General features: G+C 38.0%; 1 protein-coding gene across 11 annotated transcripts; it reads right to left on the bottom strand.

The window, feature by feature from the left end:
* Positions 1–1,048: 1,048 nt before the first annotated feature.
* On the bottom strand, positions 1,049–19,317 carry LOC114560584 (uncharacterized). 11 transcript variants are annotated; one of them, XM_028586064.1, is made up of 20 exons: positions 19,260–19,313; positions 17,775–17,970; positions 15,961–16,088; positions 15,630–15,850; positions 15,402–15,452; positions 15,253–15,300; positions 14,320–14,451; positions 14,140–14,217; positions 14,022–14,069; positions 13,821–13,946; positions 13,572–13,742; positions 13,375–13,481; positions 12,877–13,160; positions 12,317–12,757; positions 11,632–11,859; positions 11,360–11,504; positions 8,333–8,466; positions 3,444–3,609; positions 2,604–2,895; positions 1,049–2,119 (listed from the first exon to the last, which is right to left on the bottom strand). In XM_028586064.1, exons 2-13 carry the CDS (start codon positions 17,951–17,953, stop codon positions 13,157–13,159), a joined length of 1,293 nt encoding a protein of 430 aa, XP_028441865.1. In that variant the 5' UTR covers positions 17,954–17,970; positions 19,260–19,313; the 3' UTR covers positions 1,049–2,119; positions 2,604–2,895; positions 3,444–3,609; positions 8,333–8,466; positions 11,360–11,504; positions 11,632–11,859; positions 12,317–12,757; positions 12,877–13,156. The 11 variants fall into 11 exon arrangements, with proteins under 11 accessions (XP_028441865.1, XP_028441863.1, XP_028441864.1 ...); XM_028586062.1 differs by having other exon boundaries at positions 12,317–12,780; XM_028586063.1 differs by having other exon boundaries at positions 12,851–13,160.
* Between the last annotated feature and the right edge of the window lie 3,184 nt (positions 19,318–22,501).

A 22,501-nucleotide genomic window follows, 5' to 3' on the forward strand; every position in this document is an offset into this window, starting at 1 on the left:
TTTGAGCCCTTTGGCCACTTTGCCCAGTTTGAACGTGTGAGAGTCATAAGTTGCCATTGGCTCCTGAGCAGTTGGGTTAAACCATTTCTGTAAGCCTGGGTGGGTTTCCACACTATTTAACATGACAAGGAACCTCTTATTTCTTTGAGATTTTCTTCCTTTACTGTGCTTATAAAAATAAAACATTTGGGTTGCAGTTTTATAACTTTAGTTAACATTAGTTATTAAATTATAAATTATTTTTATCAGGATAAAATTGCCTCATTTTGCTCCACTATAGTGGGCATTCTAGCTTTAACACCATCAAACTTTATTTTAATATCATTAAAAACATTAACATTTTTTTTTTTTTTTTTTGGAAATAGTTACTGCAATGGTACTCACTCAATACTATAATGAATCTGTATTTGTAAAAGATGAACTTTACTCTTTAAGCATTTTAATTTAATATATGACTGGGGGTGGGTGGGGGGGACATACATACCATACATACATAGTGAATGCTGCTGCTTTATTAACCAAAAATATTTAAATATGCATCTGGCTCTACATCAAAACACCCAGACCATCATGAGAAAGGTGTTTTTATTTCATACCATTAGTATATAGTAAAGATTTTCAAAAACAATATCACTCAACTTGACAATGTAATCCAAAAAACACCATCAGAATGAATAACCAAAGTTCAATCAAAAAAAATGCATGTTTAAATAACTCACATTATAATTACACACACATTATAAGATTAACTTGAACCTGCGGTAAGAGATTGCCGGCATAACAAGCTCGCTGACCGCGCTGTCAGTCGCACACCGGCCATTTAGCAGGAAGAGGGGAGGGAGAACAGCAAGCTGCAGTCCCTGGAGCTCTGTCCGGGCAGCAGTGTTTTGTAGTCCAGTCACCCAGAAAGGGTGAGTTTGCGCGGGTATGGAGAACCGGGGGATGCCAGATACGACGGAGCTCAATCAAGCTCACAGCAGGCCGGGGTCCATTAAGGAAGGCAGTCCAGGCGGCGAGGCAGCAACCCAGGCAGCACCGGCCGCTGAACTCCAACACAGTCAGACAAAAAACTCCCGGACGGCTCGTAGACAAGTTGAAAGCCATATGCACATTGTGTAAAGCCGAACTAAAATATCACAAAGCATGTCAAGGTTGAGCTACCAGCTACGAGCTAAGCATAGTACAGTTAACGTGACTCAGGTTGATGCTATCGGGCTAAGGCAAAGCACTGTTTTGGAGAGTGCTTCTCGCCAACCTGTTATTGAAACCAAAGTGCAAACGCTGTCTCATCACTCTATAGTCAGTGTCATTCGTCTACTGGCAATGGGAAAGGAGTCTTATCAGGTATACGTAGCAATTTTAGGGCCGTGACACAGACGGAAATTACTGTTCCAAAATGTCAATTACACTTTGGAGTGTATCTATAGCCAGACTACCAATAGGTCCTGCCAGAGTGTCCACATCCTGGAGTTGTTGCATCTGTGCATGGCTTGGACTGAATTGGTTAGGAGGGACGGTTACTACTTCTTGCCAATTCAGAGCAGGAAGAGCAGCAGCTGCACCTTGTTGAGCAGTGTCGGATCCAAAAATCTCTGCCATGGTTGTGAGTGGTTGAGTTTGCCTCTGAAGACATCCTTGGACAAATATCTGACATGGTGTGCGGTGGCCAACAGTGCGCAAGCCATGGTTGTTCCATTGTTCTTGGAAAACCTGCAGGTCCCGGTTAATCCGTGGCAGGTAAACATAATGCAGTGCCCACAAGTGCAGCTCATTCGTACAGTCAATGATTCCCTCATTTTCAAGGAAGGAGAAAAGCTGGTGGTACACATTAGTCATACCTCGCCAAAGATCTCCCCAAAGCCTCTCAATCCGCTGGTTATGGACACTTCTGCCCCGTAGGGCACTTCCCCGTTCTGATCCACGGTAAATGTTCATGAACAAGCAAACGGCATTGTTTTCGCCCCCGTAGTCGCACCTTATTCGAGACGGTACCCCATACCTAGCAGTGGCTTGAACAAAGTGATCAAAAACTGTGTTACTTCGGTTATTGTCTGAAGCCTGCAAAAACACAACCAGTCTGCTGAAGCCACAGATTCCACCATGGATCACCATTCTCCACCTAAAAATTAAACAAAAAGCTGTTATTTGTTATTCTGTGTTAGGATAACATTAATAACTTCAGGGTTCTATGCTTGCTCCTGCCAAAAATGTAGGGGTGCAGTCAAAGTGCAATTCTCTATGTACTACAATGTCAATGAATCCGTAATTGAATACAAAAACAGACACAGCAAACATCTTCTCATAATTACATGTTACATAACATAGTACACCTGAATTTATCAAATCTGTTTACAGTTCAATAGACTGGGGAAAAAAACTGATTAACTTGTGTCCTAACATACATCTGTGCTTGTTTATTCTGATGTCATCATAGTTAATCGGATCCATAAGTCCCTCACACCAGTATGGCCAATTATTTTTTACATTTGCATGCAGCATATTCACTCACAAAAGTGAGTGAAAAGCTTGCACTGTAGAACCCTGTAAATTATCCAGTTGGTTGAGTGTTTAGTTTCACTGAAATGTATTTATTATCAGCCTACCTGATGAGTTTGTGGTTCCCATCAATGTGCCACAGCGAGTTGGGACCTGCAACACTGTAGGTTCTCCGATGCAATCTGTGAGACAACGATCTGTGTGCGGCGCCAGCTGGATTCACTCGAATCAAACTCTCTCACTCTCCTTCTCTGCACTCGAACACCCATAGAAGATAGTCTGGCCCCAACAGCATTAGCTCCCATCTCTTCATTTTCTCCAATCAACTGCCGAACCACTTCATCAAGTTCTGCATCAGAAAGGCGTTCATACCTCATAAAAGAGGACAAGTTGAACAACCTAGGAGAGAGAAGAAGACATTTCAGGCAAAGTGTATCTGCATTTCCCTGAAACTGATCATGTTAAAAAAACTGTAAAGATAACAGCAATAACAACAACTTTAGTAATAAATTACACCTTGAAAATTAAATGGGTTATCCTCAAGAAACTCTTCCTCTACAATAAACTAAGCCTAACTCTTGGTTTTGAATGTAAAGAACATGGCCATTGGCTTTAATTCACAGAATGACCAACTCACATAAATGGAATGTCTTACCTGTAAACATAACATTAAATCATTTAACTTTTGCTTATTCCAGTTTACTTTGACCTTCAGACGACAAATACCATATTGAAATGAGTGGGTTTATACCTATTTCACAGAATTTATAGATCTCTAATTTTTCAATTTAGGAGCATGCACTCCTTGGGAGAAATGTTTCACCGTCAAGCACCGCAAGTGAATAAACTGACAACCAAAGAAGAATATTTAAACATTTAAAACATTAGCCCTGCAAATACAGGAAAATATATTGTTTGTATGCCTTGCAATTGTCATATATACACACCTCAATCTCCGTTTAACTGTACTGACTGATACATCCAGGATTTCAGCAATTTGTGTAATTACAAATCCACATGAGAGCAGGAATCTCAGGTGTTCTTCTGTGATCAGGTAGCTGGATCGTCCAAAATCACCTGTCCGGACCAATGGGGCTTGATATCCAGAGGTACCTAATGTTGCAAAAAGAGATTTAATGACAAGATATATATAAACTAATAGGCATGAATGTCAGCCACTATCCCAAAGATCACACTGAGACAGTCCATGTTTTCTAAAGGCTAATTTAAACCAACAGCAGACAGGATTGATAGTGCTCTCCTGATTAGGCAGATATTTTATTACAGTCATACAGGTGGAGTTGTGGAGGTGCATGGATATGGGATGGTTATATCTATTGACCTGGGGCCTCATGTATAAACGTTGCATACACACGAAAAGCTTGCGTACGCTGGTTTTCACGGGCACTTTGTGATGTATAAAAAAAAAATTAACTTTGCCGTCCGCAAAGTCTTTTCTGGCTCTGTAACGTGGTGAATTCTAACTGTAAAGTGCCAAAAATCACTAAACATTACAAAATAAAGTTTCCACTACAGTTACTGGCATAAGTCTGTAAGGTCTATGAAAAAAAAAAAATTATATCCGCTGATACGCCATAAAAGTTTGATCATTTATGTGGATAATGTTTCACATCTTTCACACAACTGTTTAATGTGCAGGCTACTTAATCTGTTAAACATGAGGATGGAAAATGATTGATAAATCCACTTAGAAAAAACTTTCAGTCATCCTCTGCATTTCCCATAGATGAAATATCTTACTCGCGGAAAATTACACGGAAAATGCAGTAGTGTCTAGAGTCTTTAGTTGCTGAGGCTCAGACATCCAAGTCGCACAGGAGGCTGGACGCACGGATCCATCTCCCCAGGAAGAAACGCTGTGTCGGGGGGACTAACTCATGTGATGAGTCATTAATCCCGTGGATGATTTGTAGGCTATAAAGTGAAAAAAAGTGTACCCGGTCCACCAAACAATGGGCCGTCTTGACTGTCTTAATTCTGCACATATTTCTGGTACTGTAGTCCTATTTACAATTTCATCCATGCGTGGCACAGAGGATCTGTGCGCACCATCACCTGCCGTGGAGACGCTGGCCTCACTAACATCTCCTCTGAGTCAGGTCTCCTCTCAGTTTCACTGGCATTACATCAGTGAGTTCAAACTGCTTATTATGCGTAATTTGGACTGACACTGAGATGTATGTTGTTCACTGGCACTGCCACTATTCTCTTTGCTTTCCACTTTGACATTAAACTTTATTTTCTTTTATTCTGCCATGGTTCAAACTGGGCATTTTCTTTTATTGCTTATCCAAGATGACAAACCTCCAAACGGAACATTTTTTTCTCGCCTCCACCTCTGCGACCTCCACATCGAGATAACCCATTGTGATTGGACAAAGATTGACGTCGGGGACGCATTTATAGTAATTTCCATATTCATTTATGGGAGGAGGCAAGGCGGGGTCAGTCACTCATTCATGTGCGCTCAATTTCACGTTGATTGTGATGTATAAAGGAAAGGTGCTCAGGACCTGGCGTACGACCGGTTTTATACATGTGAATATTTCTGTGCGTAGGTACTTTTCAATTTCTAGATTATCTTTGATATATGAAGAATATTTAGCCTTAAATGAATACTGATATCTCCTACGGATAGTCTGACTCCAGGAATATGACCAACGTAACGGCAGGTGTTCCAGTCAATTTTTTTAAAGTGGTTAAACCGATGAAAATAAGATACAATATTAATCTCTACCTCACAATTCCTAATTTCAAGAAATTGATAATCAGAGATGATTATGGTAAGGGATGCGGTAGAGGTTGGTGTCTGCCAATTCTAGTGACAGGATTTATAGTTGTGTTCAAAATAATAGCGCTTCAACATCACTAACCTCATAAAAAAAAAAATCTCTTGGTAGCAATGATATTTTTTTAGGGCTGTCAATCGATTAAAAAAAATGTAATCGAATTAATTACACTCTAATTAATCGAAATTAATCGCATACATAATTAACGGTGCCTGAACTGATACTTTTTAAGAAAGTAAAAAAGAAAAGAGGGTACAGTAGGTGACATTAAAGAAGGGCTTGTTTATTGCTAAGGCCATATGGTCAAAATTAAATGATTTGATAATAATCTATAACAATAAATTATTTCACGACAAAAACGACCACCATATGGGAAAAAAACATTTACAATAACTTCAGATGCACCACGAGGCTGTAGTTTACCAGTTTCATTGAATGCACCGTCTGTGTTTTTCCGACGGCAGCTGCAGATTGTTAGCCTAGAAATCTAGACGTACCCTAGTGGCAGCTGGCTGGTCAGGCTAGCAGACTGTTACATACCGGTGTTGAATCATCTACAGTAAAACTTTACACCGTTTAGCGTTAGCTGTCAGCATTTTAACAGCGTTTAATCCAGCTACTAGCTAGCGGTAGGCTAACGTTAGCTGCTGTCGAGTATAGTGTTAACTAGTGTCATGCGCATCGGTGTTTGTGTTGCCTGTATCGTCCGTCTCAGAGCATCAGAGAGAAGAGCAGACATATCAGGGGCACCAGATTTCGGTAGCCTGGGTTGGCAGGAAGAAGTAACAAGTAGCTAAATGTTCCAATCAATGATCCAGGCAGCACATTCTCGTCTCCCTCCTTCATTTTACAGTCCAATGGTGGCTAGAACGGCTCCGGGTCAAACGTCAATATGGAATGGATTAATCTGAGTTATTTTTTCTCAGATTAATTAATCAAAATTAACACGTTATTTTGACAGTCCTAATATTTTTACATGGCAAATAATAAATGTTGTAGAGTCATAGAAAACCAACAGTCATGACATGCATGCTGCTCATTCTGTGTAATTCAATCTGTAATTGAAAGGGGCATATTCAAAATAGCAGTGTTGTGTTCACTTAGTGAGGTGATTGATTCTGTGAAGAAACATGGCCCATATTTAAGGAAGGAAGCAAATGTTGTGCATGCTGGTTACAATGCATTTCAAACTAAAATATGCTGCAAAATGGGTTGTTCCTGACATTGCTCTGAGGAACAGCGGACTTTGATTAAAAGAAATTTGATCGTAGAGGGGAAAACAAAGTGCAAAAAAATTTGCCATCAGCCAAAATGAGTTCAAATGCCTTGAAATGGCATACAAAGCCTGAATGACGTGGGGAAAAAAAAAAATTTAAAAACTCAACTACCATTCGAATGGATTGAAGAATAGCGAAAAAACGGCAAAGGCTCAACCAATGATCAGCTCCAGGAAAATCAAAGACTTAGAGCTGTTGGTGTGTTCTGTGGCACTTTTTGGACCAACACGGGGAGACTGATCATTTCGACTGGCTTTTCTGCCAAGGGTCGGCCGTCTGGTTGGTGTGCAACCACTTTTAAAAGTTACCTGTGAGTACTGTTACGATCAAACTGACCAAAGGAGAAATGGGGCAACATTCTGTTGACTGATTAGAGCAACATTTTTGTTTTTTGGGTCTAAGGGCTGCAGACAGTTTGTCCAACAACCCCCATGCACTGAATTCAAGACACAGTACTGTGAAGACAGTAAAACATGGTGGTGCAAAAATCATGTTATGGGGATGTTTCTCAAACTGTGGTTTTGGGACTATTTATCGCATACCAGGGATCATGGATCAGTTTCAATACATCAAAATACTTGAGGTCATGTTGCCTTATGGTGAATAGGAAATTCCTTTGAAATGGGTCTTTCAACAAGACGATGACCCAAAACACCAGTAAGCGAGCAAAGTCTTGGTTGCAGATGAACAAGATTGATGTTAGGGCTGGAATAACGGTTCACAGGTGCCAGAAGTTGGTCGACTCCATGCAACACAGATGTGAAGAAGTTCTCAGAAATAATGGTTATGCAACTAAATATTAGTGCAGTGATTCAAAGTAAAGCAAACCCTTGAGACATGTTTTAGTTTATACAGTAAATGTTTGAGTTTGTAAAGAAAAATGCAAATCCTGCTATTTTTTTTTTTTTTAAACAGCCTACAGAGGTATAACAAACTTTATCAATTTTGGTCATGTTTTGATTTGGAATAGAATATGCAGTGTTCCCAATGCATTGATATTATGAAAGTAAAAGCTATTGTAAGGATTTTGAGCATTATTCACTTTTCTTTTTTTAAACAAACTGCCATTATTCTGAACACAACTGTATCAGTTTGAGATTAAGTACTACCTGTGGATCTCACACACGTTACAAGAGACTGCTTAACTTAATGGATAATTGGCAGTCTTTCTGGGGAAAACCTGGTCTTATTAGGAGAGATGGTATTCATCCCACTTTGGATGGAGCCGCTCATATTTAAGAACCTGGCCCAGTTTGTTAGCGGTCTTAAACCATGACAACCTAGAGTTGGGATCAAGAAGCAGAGTCACGGTTTAATACACCTCTCTGCACTCCTGTACAATCGCAGGCACTTTCACACTCATTTATATATTTGTCAAATCTACCTCCTGAACATCAGTTAAGCATGTTGAAAACAAGTTCACCTTTTAAGTGTCTCGAAACTTGAAAGCCTTGACATAACGCATGATGTAATCTCTAGCAGGAATTATTTTATATTATTAACTGTCCTGTCCACTTCAACCTCAAAACTTACTTCTCAAAAATAAGTTCCAACTACAGGTTTAATAATCCTGGAATGTATTCATATTTTTCCTTTTTAAAGTAGCAGCTGAGATATTTTTCTTTTATTCGTCTCATGCTTTTTGTGAATTATTCCTTGCAAGGAAAAGCACTTTCAATTGCATTTACTTGTACATACATAGTATGACTGAAAAGAGAGATAGCCAACTGTATGAATCAAAGAAAATACCTTCATCTTGAGTTGACAAAGCGGTTTGCACTAGTTGAATAAAACCGGTCACTAATGGAAGGAGTTCATCTGCATCATCCAATCGGAGAATCCTCACTCTTGCCCATCTGATGCTCCTCTCAAGGGTCTCCAGTCTAAGGAATTAACAAAATGTGAAATTTCTGACAAACTAATATTACATTAAATGTTGCATTCCCATCCAAATAAAGAATGGCATTTTAGAATCTTTACATTCACTTTAACACAATAGTGTGGAGCATGACCAAGTATAACCTGAAACTCTCGTTGCAAGCACCTATACATTGTACAAGTGCCTCACATCTCTACATGGCTGGTTTGCACATTTATCACCAATTTGTGTCAGCTGTAAAGTGACCGAGAGTGGATGCAGGTGACCTGCAGATTAAAACTACCAACATCTGAAAAAGTTGCTTTAAAGCCCTGGATCATTGGACTAACTTGCTGCAGTTTCTCCCTCTATTATTACTACCAGAACTGCTCCTGTTACAAGCCAGCTGTCCTTGTAATGTCAATTTCACACAATTTTGTCCAACACAAGTTTTGTGCTCATGACCCGTTGACTAATGATACATGCAAGCGATCAGTTCAGACTGGCCGCCTCCCCGTACTCAAACCCAACAATATCACCAAAGCTAGGTTACTGACCAGTCACAAAAACTCACTTCTACAGATGCGCTGCAAATCCTTATTTAAAAATATCAGTAAAGTTACATCGCTTAAAAAGCGTAACCTAAGCACGTAGGAACACGACACATGTTTTTAATAAGGGGGTTGGCCCAGTTAGGGAATCATTTAGCTGGCACTCAATTTCGTGGGATTTACTGTAATTGTAGCGGGGTGCAGAATGATGACACTCTGACTGTTGCTATACATTTAATGTTTTGTAAAATGCAAGAATAGGCGTTACATTGACAATTTTCTACACAGCATTCTTAGATTGTGGTATCGTACACAGGGATTATCATTGTCTGACGTAATCAAAATAACTACCCAACTACTACACAATTTTCTTAATAAACCATAAACTGCCAAAAACAGTACACCGAATATTATGAGCAGCTCATTGTCAAGGTTTCTGCCCCGCGCTCGTACTACAACATGGCGGCCGTAAATTTACATTAGCTGCTAACTGGCTAATCAACACGGTTGATGTAGTGAACCGCTCATAAACACATTTTAAACAGAACACAGGGTTACCAACGTACAGTCTCTAAACTTCCCGCTCTAACCTAACATCACCAGCTTACCTGCAAACTGCAATGACATTCAATACGTGTATGTTTAAAGTCAGCGTTTGTGAAAATCCTCTAAAGACCGTAAATTCAATTCATCCCCAATGCCAACTTCAGCCTGCTACAATTCCAGGTGTAACAGCAGAGTTTGCACAACTGCTAATCCTATAGCTGTTGCGTTATTTCAAACATTTACAAATGTAATTCGTGATTAATGACTTTAGTATTAAATGTGCTCTGCCGGAATATTTAGAATTTACTACAATACCAGGTCCAACAACCTTTGTTAGCCTGCCAATAGCATGAATATGGAGTCAAACGTAAAGTACTAAGTACCGGTCGCAGGACATCACTTGAAACATTATCCGTCAGGAAAAGTCTGGAACTTTCAGCATATGTAGCTTTACAATGACCTAGAAAAGTTGAAAGCGCCATGACCTTCGTTCCTTGGCTCTTTGTATCCCGCTCGCGATAATTCGAATCCCACTTATATACCGTCTATGCTATGGCCACGCCAAGACCCGCCCTTCAATAGCATTCACACACACACACACAATTGGCAAAGCGCGGTCCTATCCCTTGACCAATCCCCTAACCTGCCGCTCACATCTATTGGTTTTTTTATATACTGTCTATGGTTTTTCTAAGACCCCATCCAGATCCTACGGAAGCCTGTAGAATTGCAATGTCAGCTCACAGCAACTTGAAACACACCACCTACTGGCCAAATTAAAATAGAGCTGTATCAGGCAGACTCAAGCATAGTAGCACAAACCTTGCTGCTCAAAAGAACATTTTTATAAAATGTTAATAAAAATAGTAAATAAAAAAAAAAAAAAAAGAAAACTCAAGTTCTCATACTCCGATCTGTACAGCAGTTAATTATAGGAGATGGACTTTCAAACAGCACTGCTCAAATTATGTAAAACATGTAAATACAGCTATTTTTAATTAAGAGATCTTTCACATTGTGAGTTACGTCAACTAGACAACCTAAATTTATAATTAGGAGAGTTCCAGAAACAATCAGGTTGATGTGTACACCAGATAAAGCTTGACCATGTGTGGAATTTCCTAATGTCCTACTATAGTGAGTCTTTGGTTGCTTATAGTAGCATACACATGAAATACTATCAGAAAGAAAACCGGCAACAGGTTAAAAATCATATTCAGTCATTTAATAACCAGACATTAAATTATGTCTGTGACTTCAAGCCAGACCAAAAGTGGGAGCTTGAATAATTCCCTCACACATGAACTTTGTGAATTGTACAGTAATTACTAAATTAGCTGTCAGTAGGGCTGTCCTCGACTAAAGAAATAATTAGTCGACTAACACTTATAGGATTTAGTCGACTAATCGATTAGTTGATTTAATTGACAGAGCTGTGCGCTTTGAGAGGTGGTTAAGACTAGAAAAGCACAATATAAATGTAGTTAATAAACCATCTCTAAAACTGGAGTTTCTCCACAATTAATCCCGCAAAAGCACCACTTTAAATCTAGTGTTTACCATAAATGTGCTCAGAAGTTTCTTGGAAAATAGTAATTAAGCATGAATAAGCATACAAAAAAAAAAAAAATGACTAATCGACTAAAGAAATTAGTCGACTAAGACCAAAACGACAGATTAGTGGACTAATCGACTAAGAGGTGGCAGCCCTAGCTGTCAGTGACTTTAAGCCAGACCAAAAGTGGGAGCTTGAATAATTCCCTCACACATGAACTTTGTGAATTGTGCGTAAGTGTCATGGATAGGCAGTTTCAAATTTACAAGGCAGGTATGGCTTCAGGGTACTTCCGCCCTGTCTCATGAATGAAAGTCAGAGTTGGGTGAGGGGAAAAACCAAGAGCTGGCACTCTGTCGGCTCCAGAGGCAAACACCAGGATTTGTTCCATTGTGATCTCAAACACACCATCTGTAAAATTGTACGGTAATACAAAAATTAACAGCTGATAATGCAAGATTATGTCAGCAAAAGTCAGAGTAGCTCAAATTAAAATCTCAAAATACTCCGCACAATTGTTAGTGAATCATTCATTTACCTTCAATATCAAGTAGGAAGTCTCTCCAGTACCCTTCAACTCTCTTCTCTTTTTGCCACTGGTTGCTTTCAGGATGGGACAGCGTTGCTTTGAACAGGGAGATCAAGTCTGTAGCCTTTAAAGGCCTCTCTGATGAAGAAAACCCATCCTTGAAGATGCTGGGGTGAATTTTCATCAGGTCCAGGAGACCAAGTGTGTTTAGTCCTTCAGCAAGTCTGTAAAGAACAACTAAGATTAAGGAGATAGATCAATGGATACAAATAGAAAACAAAAACAAGTGATTTCTAAGAATACATGCTCCGAGAAAAGCACGTTAGCCCAACACACCAAAGTTATGATAACTAAGCAATTGCAATAGGTGAAGTGAATCAGGAGTGCCACACAATTGATAGTCATTACCCAGTTAAGTATCCTTAACAAAGACAGGCCCAACACATTGTGAACAGTCAAACTTTGACCCCAATCAAACAGAAGCAAGTGCACTATATTAAACAGTATATGGCACCATGAAGGTTTGTTTTTCACCAATAAATATTTTCCAGCTCACCCAAGCATTTTTATCAAAAAATAAGTCAAATCTGGTCCAACCGCTGTAGCACTGTCATGAACAAAATTAAGGATTTAAAATTGTTAACAATTTATAGATACCATTACAGATTAACTGTGAGACTACTCAAATACTCACTGTTGCAAGGCTTCCTTTGTCCTTCCTTCCACATAGAAACTTGTGGCAGCCTGAACCAACTGGTCCCTTCCCTCCATAGTGGCGATATGCCTCAGGGACCCCAACAAGGACAGGCTCTCTGCAGCTTCCTCAATGGCAGCTCTAGCTGCTGTAACATCAACTGCCTCACTGATCTTTAAGACATCGACAGTTCATTGGTAGAAGCAGGCCTTTGAGATACTTCAATTGTTAAAAAAAAAAAAAAAAAAAAAACAAGGACAAAATTGACATAGCTTTTTGAGTTTCAACTGCAAATCCTGATCGGCTACTTCTTCGAGAGTGGGTGGTGATGTAGGTATAGAGCAAAGGTTTTGGTAGAGCCTCTCGGAAAAAAAAGAAGGAAACACTCCTCCATGCACCAGTGCAACAGCAATCATCCCTCCATATGTTCTGTAGAGACCTCTGCAGTATAAGGTGTTTACAAACTAAAATGTCAACAAATGCAGAAATATCAATAGGTTTGACGAGTTAGACAAGTGCCGTGTGGGTACTAACATGGCTGTCCAGGGACAGGTTCTTACTGTTCTGTGGCCCTGTAAATAGGGCGCTGTCTCTGAGAGCCATCATAAGAAGTCGGAAAAACTCCTGTGTAGGGCCCCCCTCATCCACTGAACCCTCTGCTTGCATGAAGTCATCCATAAATATGACACTTAATTTGGCTTCTGGATTGAAACTCCTCCTTGCAAAGGCTCGGATGGCACCATCCATTAGGTTTTCTCTGCATACATTTATCATATTACAGCTGGGAGTCTCTCCAATCCAGACCTTTGATGCTAGAGTGGCGAGTAAGGTTTTCAGATCTTATCTGGAAGATAAACACAACAGTAACCAGTTATGTCATCCATTAGCAGTGAAGGCTGACAGAACCATTTTGCAGGTGGGGTTTTGCAACATCCAAAACAGTTGCATTATCATATTATATTTAATCTGTATGATGCACTCTATTGGCCTGCTGGCCCTGGCTCATTTAAGACGCAGTAAATTATCTATTAATAGTAAAGTAGGAAACTACCACTTACTCGTTAGGGTCATTGACATGACTCAAGTTCGGGAAGCCAGCAGTTGTATCCAAGGGCACGGATGAGCTGTTTTGAGGACTATTATCTTCTTCGGGAACCAGAATGTGCTGGCAAAGAACAAAAATTCAAACCTGAGTAATCTCAATTACCATTACATAATGAAGTTTAAATTAAATACTAATAAAAAGGAGTCTCACAGCAATGTCTGTGTCAATTACATCATCCCAGGTTACATAAACCATGCAGGATTCATTGATGTGATCAATTATTTTGCCCGTTGTTGTACTTCTTATTGGTGATGCCCTGGCTCTCTGAATAGAGAACACCTCTGTAGCCATGTCATCTGAGCCGACAAAGTCAAATAGGTGCTTCACAACAAAAAAATAAATTTTATTTATTTAATTTATTTAGGAGGTATCCGATATCTAAACGCAATTTTGAAGTACCTGAATTGGCTGCATGAGGTCAAATCTCCTCCTTGCAACATGGCCATCTGGATATTTCACTTGCAGTGGAATGCCATCCTGCGGCTCGGCACGATTGCTCAAATTAAGCCGTCTTCTTTCCAAAGCCTGTCAAAAGAAAAGAAATAAAATAAATCTGTCTATGCTTGGTTCAATTGGAAAAAACAATGAGTTACACTATGCCTCTTTGCGTTTCCTGTAAACTTCTACTTCTCTGCGCTGTGCCTGGCCCTGTGGGATGGGAGGAGATGTCCAAATTAGTTTAATTAATTAATCTATCTATCTATCTATCCATCCTTACCCTCTCTTGGTCAGTCTGCAGACTTTCAAGGTATTCCTCATCTTGCCTTGCACGAAGTGCACGCCACTCATGTAAATCCTATTGGGAAACACTAATTTAAAAACATTCAATCTATTTAGGATTGACATTGTTTTATATTCAAAGCCCCTTGTATGAAACTCATAAAAGACAAAAGCTTACATCAGCAAAATCATCTGCTACTTCCACCACATCATCTGCTACTTCCACCACATCATCTGCTACTTCCACCACATCATCTGCTACTTCCACCATCTCTGGGTCATGAGATTCCTGTACAGCCTGTAAAGCATCCTGAAACACAAATGTGATATAGCAATGTCAAAAATGTATTGTCTTGAAGTACAAGTCTGGTGTAAATTGACCCAATGGTCTTTTTTGGCATGAAAATACATCAAAGCCATAGACAATTTATTTCGTTGATCAACCATTAAGGGAGAAATCCCTGAGAGATGCAAATAGCCAGACATGGCTAACACAGATTAGCTCGGGCAGTGTACTGAACGCATCCAAAACGGCATTAAATACTTTCCTTTTTGAACTGAACTCTAGTGCATTTGGTATTCGACTTGTATGGACTGCCTGTCAATATGGACCTAGCCTACTGCCAAGGCTTGTAAAACCCTTTAATAAACTCTGGGTTCGCTAACTAAGTTGTTGGGGCTTAGTTTTAAGTGTAGGGACCCTTATCATGGTACTGCAGAGGATTGGTGCCATTTTGAGCAATATTAGTAGTTTTAAAAAACAAAAAACCTTTTGGATGAGTTCAGTGCACTGCCCCGAGCTAATCAGTGTTAGCCAGCTGTGGCTGTTAACGACTCAGGGATTTCACCTGTAATGGTTGATCAGCAAAATAAATTGTCTTGATGGCTTCTTTGATGCATTTTCATTGGCAAGCTATGCAATTATATATGCAGTATAAAATGAGCCTAGAAACTGCTTTAAAAAGAGGCAGTTTTGGTAATTCTCACACTCTCACACACACAGTAAGTTTACCTCATGTCTCATTCACCGGTAACCAAACATCATATGAATGTTTAAAACAAACATGACTACTGTTAGCAATGCAGCATTTAGATAGAGAGATGTACCTACATCATCTTGGTCCAGGCTTTGGCAAGAGTCCAAGACTTCTTCTGCATCCTAAAGAGACCAAATAATGTATTATTTGATCATCTGAATGTTAACACCTACAATATACTGCTAAAATGTTGGTTGTCACAGATGCATGTATGGATACATACATTTACATTACACCCATCTTGCTGTTCTCCAACTTGCTCCGCCAGACTCTCCTTTAAAAAGCAGGGAGTAAATGTTACTAGAACATAGTTCAGTTGTATGCATCAATAGGAATCACCAAGTCCACATGAACAGGTCAATCCAGTACAGTGAAAATTAGATTTACACATTAAAAATTCATTTTACAATTAAACCAGTCATTTAGCTCAAGGTATGTCAATGTACAGTACCTTTGGGAGTAAATATAAAGCCGATCGATTAAGCTCTCTGCTGGCTTTCAACACAGACGGTGAAAGTGGAGAAACTTGAAGTCTTGTAACTTTTTTATGACAATCTACCCTTGCCAACTCAAAATCAGTGCTGCCCACTCTTGGAAACGCATTTCTGAGGACAGCATGGAACTCTTCTGCTGACAAGGACACTGGCACCTTTACTTTCCTCAAAGCTTCCCCTACAATGCAAATTGCATAAAATAAAATCACTACAAACAAGTAATTTGTGCAACATTCTCTTACAGGAACATAAAATGTAGCCTATGAATAATTAAACATGGTAACATACCTTTTTGTGGGTGGAAGGTTTCCATATCAGGATGGAGGAGGAGACCAACTCTGAAAGTGGCAAGTCTTGTTTGCACCCTCCTCCTTGGCCCTCTACTGGAGGCAGCATTTTCCCTGAAAAGTCTCAACCTGAAAAAGTTACAAAATGTGCAGACTGTAAACACAAAGCCAAGGAAAGGTTTGACTTTCAATATTATACTAAAAGTAGTTGGTGGCATTATTTATTACAAAAAAAAACAAACCCACATTAAATTTTACTTCATAGCAAGTTCTATTCAATAAGACTTTAAGCCCCCCACCCCCCTCCTGACTGATTAGACTTTACCTGCTCTGAGAGATTGTTGAGTTTTCTGACATGACCCCAGAAACCATTAACTATGTCAAAACAACCAAAACTTTCCAGTGACCAGGGAAGGTAAAAGAGGAAAAAAAGCAAAAAAAAAAAAAAAAAAAAAAAAAAAAGGTACAGTAAAGATAATGTGAGGAAATGATTTGTCTGTTGCAGAACGATAGTAACCTTTAGCCAAACACGGTTTGCTAATAAATAGTTAGCGTGTTTTAATGTAAGTTCATGTTATGGAGGAACCTAGAATATATATCAAACTCCCACCTTATATTTCTCAGGGACATTTGTAAAGATTAGGCTAGATCTAGTCAGCAGGTGTTTACATTTGTCTAAGTTTTTATTTATTGGTTAGCTAACAGTTGAGAGTTGTAAGCCTTGTTTGTTGTTACAGTTCAACATTGTCTAAAGAGTGTTTAGGGTGTAAGACTTTACATCCATGTTAAAGTGCACATCATTAATCTTAATACATTCCCATATGTTATACTGCAGTTTACTGCTTCTTTGCATTCTGCTAATCAGCATTTCACTGTAATGACAAGATTAAATTAATCCAATTTGCATATCAGAAAAAAAATGCAATGTATATCATTCATGTACTGCACAGTGAAAGTAATGCATCTTAAGTTTTTCATTTTTATTATTTAATTTTATTCTTGGAATAATTTATTTTATTATTAGACTAACACTCAACAGTGTCACTTACTCCTCTTCTCTCTTCAGATGTGCTGTTTAAATATCTGAATCCACCCCCTGCAAATCCTGGGCCATCTACAGTCATTGCAGCGTCAACATCAAGTGATCCTCCTGTCCTGTAACTTCTTGTATTATTTATTTCTAATTTATTATTTTCTTGTCAACTGTTTTGATTGAGCAACTGGTTTCTCTAAAAACATAACATTAAATTATTAAGTTTCTTGCGTGCGTAACTGGTACTGGAATTTACTGCGAAGCAAGGGGGGCGCCACCTTAAATCTTCCCTAGGGCGCGAAATAGGGCAGGGTCGGGCCTGAAACGTAGGCCTGACTGTCAAACTGTCATTTTACTGCAATCAATAAATATTTAAAACTGAGCTGCTGAAGTGGCGTGAGTCGAGCCCTGTATTTTATAAAACCTTAAATGGCTAAAATCTTTCTATCCAACGTGTCGTTTCCAAACATGGCATTTTTGCCAAGTTAACTTGCTGAATAGGCTAACGTTAGCCAACACTACAGCACACACTTCAACCATAGATGCATTAATGTTATAAGAATCCCAACTTGTCTCTGCAATACAATGTACAAATTCACTGAGACAACGTCACGGAATATTTTATTAACATTACTTAAACATGACTAACTTAAATTACTCCGTCAATGGTTTATTTTGGTTAGCTTAAAGAGACTCAACATAAATAAGGTTACAATAGCGACGCAAACTTCAACCTTGTGTACATCACTTGGGGTCCCTTACAGATAACTTAAAGTACTTACCTCTCTACAAGACTCTCAGAAGAACTCTGCTGCTCCTGTCTGTTCTGAATTCTTTCAATTACACTATTAAATCTGTCTCTCATAGCACTGACGTAATCTCGATCTCGACTCGACATGATGCACCGTCCGCCACCAAAGGAGTGCTGAACCATGCAGCCACGGCTTCTTTTAATGTCCATGAGCCACGGCCAGGTAACTGCAAATTAGTGGGGGAGGGGAAGCAGCGTTGTGATTGGCTGCAGTTTAACAAGCAAATACGCAGCCTGCAACTGACTTGCACCTCTTGCTCTTGAGTCAAGCCTGTTTCTTGTTTTTTTTCAATCTCGAAATCTTCATTTTAGATTACGAACAAGCAGACAATCGGCAAAAATAGATATTCATACAAATGACAGCAGTGTGCAAATAATAAATATCAAAAATATAGCTAAAGAACATATATAAAATAATAAATTAACAATATGTAAAATATCTTGACTGGACATATGAATTCCTTTGAATATGATAAATACAGAGACTGTAAGATTTTGCAAGAATAAATGACAAAAATCGATCAGTTTGTTGTTCTTCAGTGGCAGTTTTACTCAGGCTACTCAATATCAACGGCCAACAACATAAATAAATAATACAAAATACAATCTCAAAATTATATATTAAATTAAATAATATAATAATAATAATAATAATAATATATTTCATATCAGAATCACAATAAAACACAATATGTATTTATGTATGCTATACTACAAAATATAATATAAAAATAATAAAAATATGTTTTCATTCTCTTTTAAATATATATATCAAAATCTCAATACAAAATAATATATAAATACAATTTATATAAATATAGGGTATATGTACACATATAATATTATACATCATAAATCCTAGTAGATCTACATAAAAATAAACACGTTTTATACTATAATGTATCACCATAGACAGTATATAAACGTGTATCACCAAAGAATTTCTAATAAGGGCTTTGGTCTATATATGTATGTCAATGGTATCACCATTGGGTATCACGCTCAACGTTGCCTGTTTCCGCTAACACAGGATGTTTACAGTTGCTATGACAACAAGTGAACGATGACGGTAGCATATTAGCTCAACCGCCGGATCAATAAACACCCGTAAAATTACAATTTGGAGCAAGTAAATAAAATCAACTCTAACCATCAACAGCCATTACCCTAAGGACCTTAACAAATGCATTGTCACAAGTTGTGATATAATATTTAGAAAAATAAATCGTAGATCCTTACGCTATCTTAGCTAAATAACGGTTTCCACTCATGTTTCCACTATCTAGCTAGCTAGTGGAAACATGAGTGAAACCGCTCGTAACAGTAGCCTACAAAAACACTTAACGTTACGTTACGAATATAAGAAAGCACAATAATTTGAACAGAGCAATCTAGACAGACTGATTAGCTAGCGATACACTACTAATAACATTAAAGGTGCTTCGGTGACACTTACCCACCTGCAAGAATAAATGACAAAATCGATCAGTTTGTTGGCAGTTTTACTCAGGCTATTCGATAAAAACAGCCAACCAGCAACTTATATAGCCGACCAACGGATGATCGCGTGCATTTATCCTCAAATTAGAAATAAATTAAATTGGGGGGGGGGGGGGGATCTGTAATTATGAAAATGAAATGTATACTGTATAGAATAATCAGCAAATACACGTAGATATAGACCTACTGTTTTATCTGGAAATATACTATATTGTATAAAGAATAACAGCTGAGCAAATGCATATAAATCACTCTGTGCCACATTTGCATGATCTTGAGCCAGGGTGCAATTAAAACTGTTGAACCACATTAATATTTTTTTAATATCGCCCAATGCTGGTTTAGGATACAGACCATCGTAACGAATACCTGTTTTTGGAATACAACCTTTTTTGAGCATTTACATTTAATTTAGGGCTATAATCAGCAGGCACTACATTATCACTAATAATGGGGGTTGTTCAAACCTAAACAGACCTCTTTTTGTTCAGAGATTAGGCCCTCATCAGACATAATTTGGTACACATGTGTTATTTACCCATTTTAATGAAATGTATACCCTTCTAAAGACCTTCGAGAATCGATGAGGGGTCAAGTGTAAATAGCCAGATCGCGGGGCAAAGGCTAGTTTCACCCGGGTGTAAATAGACACTCCGTGGTTGAAAACACATTATAGCATTTACCTAAACAGAAGATACACATTTATTTTGTGTTAATGTTTCTTTCTAGAACCACACACATAATTTATGTCGGCCTGGAAATAGTCATGCAGAAAATAAGGGACATGTATGTTTTCAACTGTGCATTACAGGTGCTCCACAATGATCTCACCAACAAGTAACCTGGATTTTTACTGAGTAGTCTATTATACACTTAATATCAACAATAATTAATTGTATGGCTGGATTTCTGACCGTTTTTATTCTGGTTTAGCAATGTGAGAGACTTAAAATGGCTTACTGACCATATAAAAAGGCTGGGACTGATGTGATTCCACTGCCAACTACTCAAGACTCACACTAACAAATCACAGACAGTTGAATATTTTAAATGAATGAATGAAACAATGAATGAATGTTATTACAATAATAATCATAATAATAATAGTAATAGTAATGGGGAGAAAGAGACACAAAGACAAGCAACCACAAAATTAACAATAACTAATATCTATAGTAATGTGAATATGACTAACAAGTTATGGCAGATAATATATCAGAGTGATATGAATAGTAGAAACAATGGCAATTAAGATGATATAAATATGAATAATAATAGTTATTATGGTGGTGAATATGATCGAAAGACAGAAGTATTAGCCATAGAAGCTGCAAGAAATATGAGTGATAGTGATAGTGTTTTTATGGTTGTGAATGTTATAAAATCCCGCAGCCCTGTATGGCGTATGGGAATGCTGTCGGTGTTACTTTCACTCTTGGCATTTACAGAATCTCGACCTAACAACATGAACACCTATATCCCTGCAATAAAAGTTATGTTTATGAAGGGTATAATGATGGTCATTTTTTTTGTTGATTGAACTCTGGTTATTCATTCTAATGGTGTTTTTGATTAGATTGTAAAGTTGATGAGTGATTGGGATTTAGAAAAATTGTAATGGCTGGTCATATAAATAAAAACACCTTTCAAATGATGGTCTTGATGGTCTGGGTGTTTTGATGTAGAGCCAGATACAAATAAAAATATTTTCGGTTAATAAAGTAGCTTTTTAAGCATTGTGCAGCTTCAGCAGTATTCACCATGTGCTTTCTTGTTATAATAGGGTAAATGTGTATAAACCATATATATATGGTTGTTAACGCGTTGTTAACGCGTTGACAACGTGTTAACAACGTGTTGACAACGTGTTGACAACGTGTTAGAATTCACGTATTTTTGACCTCGTTGGCGTTCCATATACATCATGCCCCTCTATGAAATCAATTGTGATAAAGCTGCGCTAAACCCTTGCATGGTTAATACTGCAATAATTAATTTAATTCGCCAAGTTTTTAAAAGGTTGTGAAGACGTCCTTTACACGTCTATAGCTAAGGCTGTGGATAGTCGTCCACTGACGTCTTTTACACGTCTAGTCAAGCAAAACAGAAAAAGAAACACGATTTGTATACAAAGTACATTTACTTTATGTTGTTTAAATAAATTATAATTACACAGTGCCCAGTGTGGTTAAGTGATTGCAAAGCCACTGCATTTTAGTCATTATTTCAACCTGTTGTACCTGATGTATTCTTTGTTTTTTGTTTTTAAATGAATGTATGCATACATGTAAAACATAAATATATCCAGTCACCATTTATGTCGGAGTTGGATGTAATCATTGACATATATAAAATGTAATTGCCATTGACAGGGAAATTGCTGCCAAGATGCATAGACAGTATATAAACCAAGATGTAGTAACAAAAGATCTCGCGATATTACAAAATTCCGCGATAGGATAGATTATCTCGCGAGATGTTAACGCGTTCTCCCCATAGACTCCGGAGCCAGTAACTTGAACGTTGAACAATTATATACTGTCTATGGAACAATCACGAGGAGAGGAGGAATTGAGTTGTATCGATAATATTATTAAAACTCTACTGTTGGGTAAGTACATTTTGTATTATTAGATTAACGTGCTTGAGTTTTACTTGTTTGATATGAATGAACCGAAAGAAATGATGCCCACATTGTCAACTGAAATGTACTGAGTTTGGCTAAAATTAGCTAGCTAGCAAACGTTAGTAGGCTAAAAGTTACTTTGAACTTATACAACGGTATACCATAGTATAAAGTATGTTTAATGTTACAGTCAAAGTTGTGAAAGTGAATGTTTTAACATTGCATGCAATTGCTACGCTGCACTGTACTGTTAATCGTGATTCTTTTTTTTTTTTTTACCTTATTTGGTTATTTTTTCTAAGGTGAAGTAATCCTACATTTTTTTTCAGAATGGGTTAGGGATATAGATTTTAGCTTTTTCTAACTTTTCATTCATGAAACTGGTGCAAAATCTTGTTTCATTTTTTTTTTTTTATTTAGTTATAGGACCATAAAAACATTTAGACAATAATTCAATGTAATTTTTTTCCTACTGTTTGTTTTGTTTATTATTGTAATATTCTCTTCCCTCAGATGCTGTGAAGAGGTGGAGCCCAAATTCAACTGAATCAGAAATTGATGCGGCTATGGCG

The sequence above is a fragment of the Perca flavescens genome, chromosome 8 (genome assembly GCF_004354835.1).
Source record: "Perca flavescens isolate YP-PL-M2 chromosome 8, PFLA_1.0, whole genome shotgun sequence".
In the NCBI taxonomy this organism is placed as follows: Eukaryota; Metazoa; Chordata; class Actinopteri; order Perciformes; family Percidae; genus Perca; species Perca flavescens.

Excerpts from the sequence above, each read along its gene's own strand:
- LOC114560584 (XM_028586060.1), bottom strand. The coding sequence starts at position 17,953 with ATGGACATTAAAAGAAGCCGTGGCTGCATGGTTCAGCACTCCTTTGGT. Across the intron at positions 16,089-17,774 it reads TCTGAGAGTCTTGTAGAGAG|GTTGAGACTTTTCAGGGAAA; the intron begins GTAAGTACTTTA and ends TAACTTTTTCAG. Across the intron at positions 14,452-15,252 it reads AAAGCCTGGACCAAGATGAT|GATGCTTTACAGGCTGTACA; the intron begins GTAGGTACATCT and ends TTTGTGTTTCAG.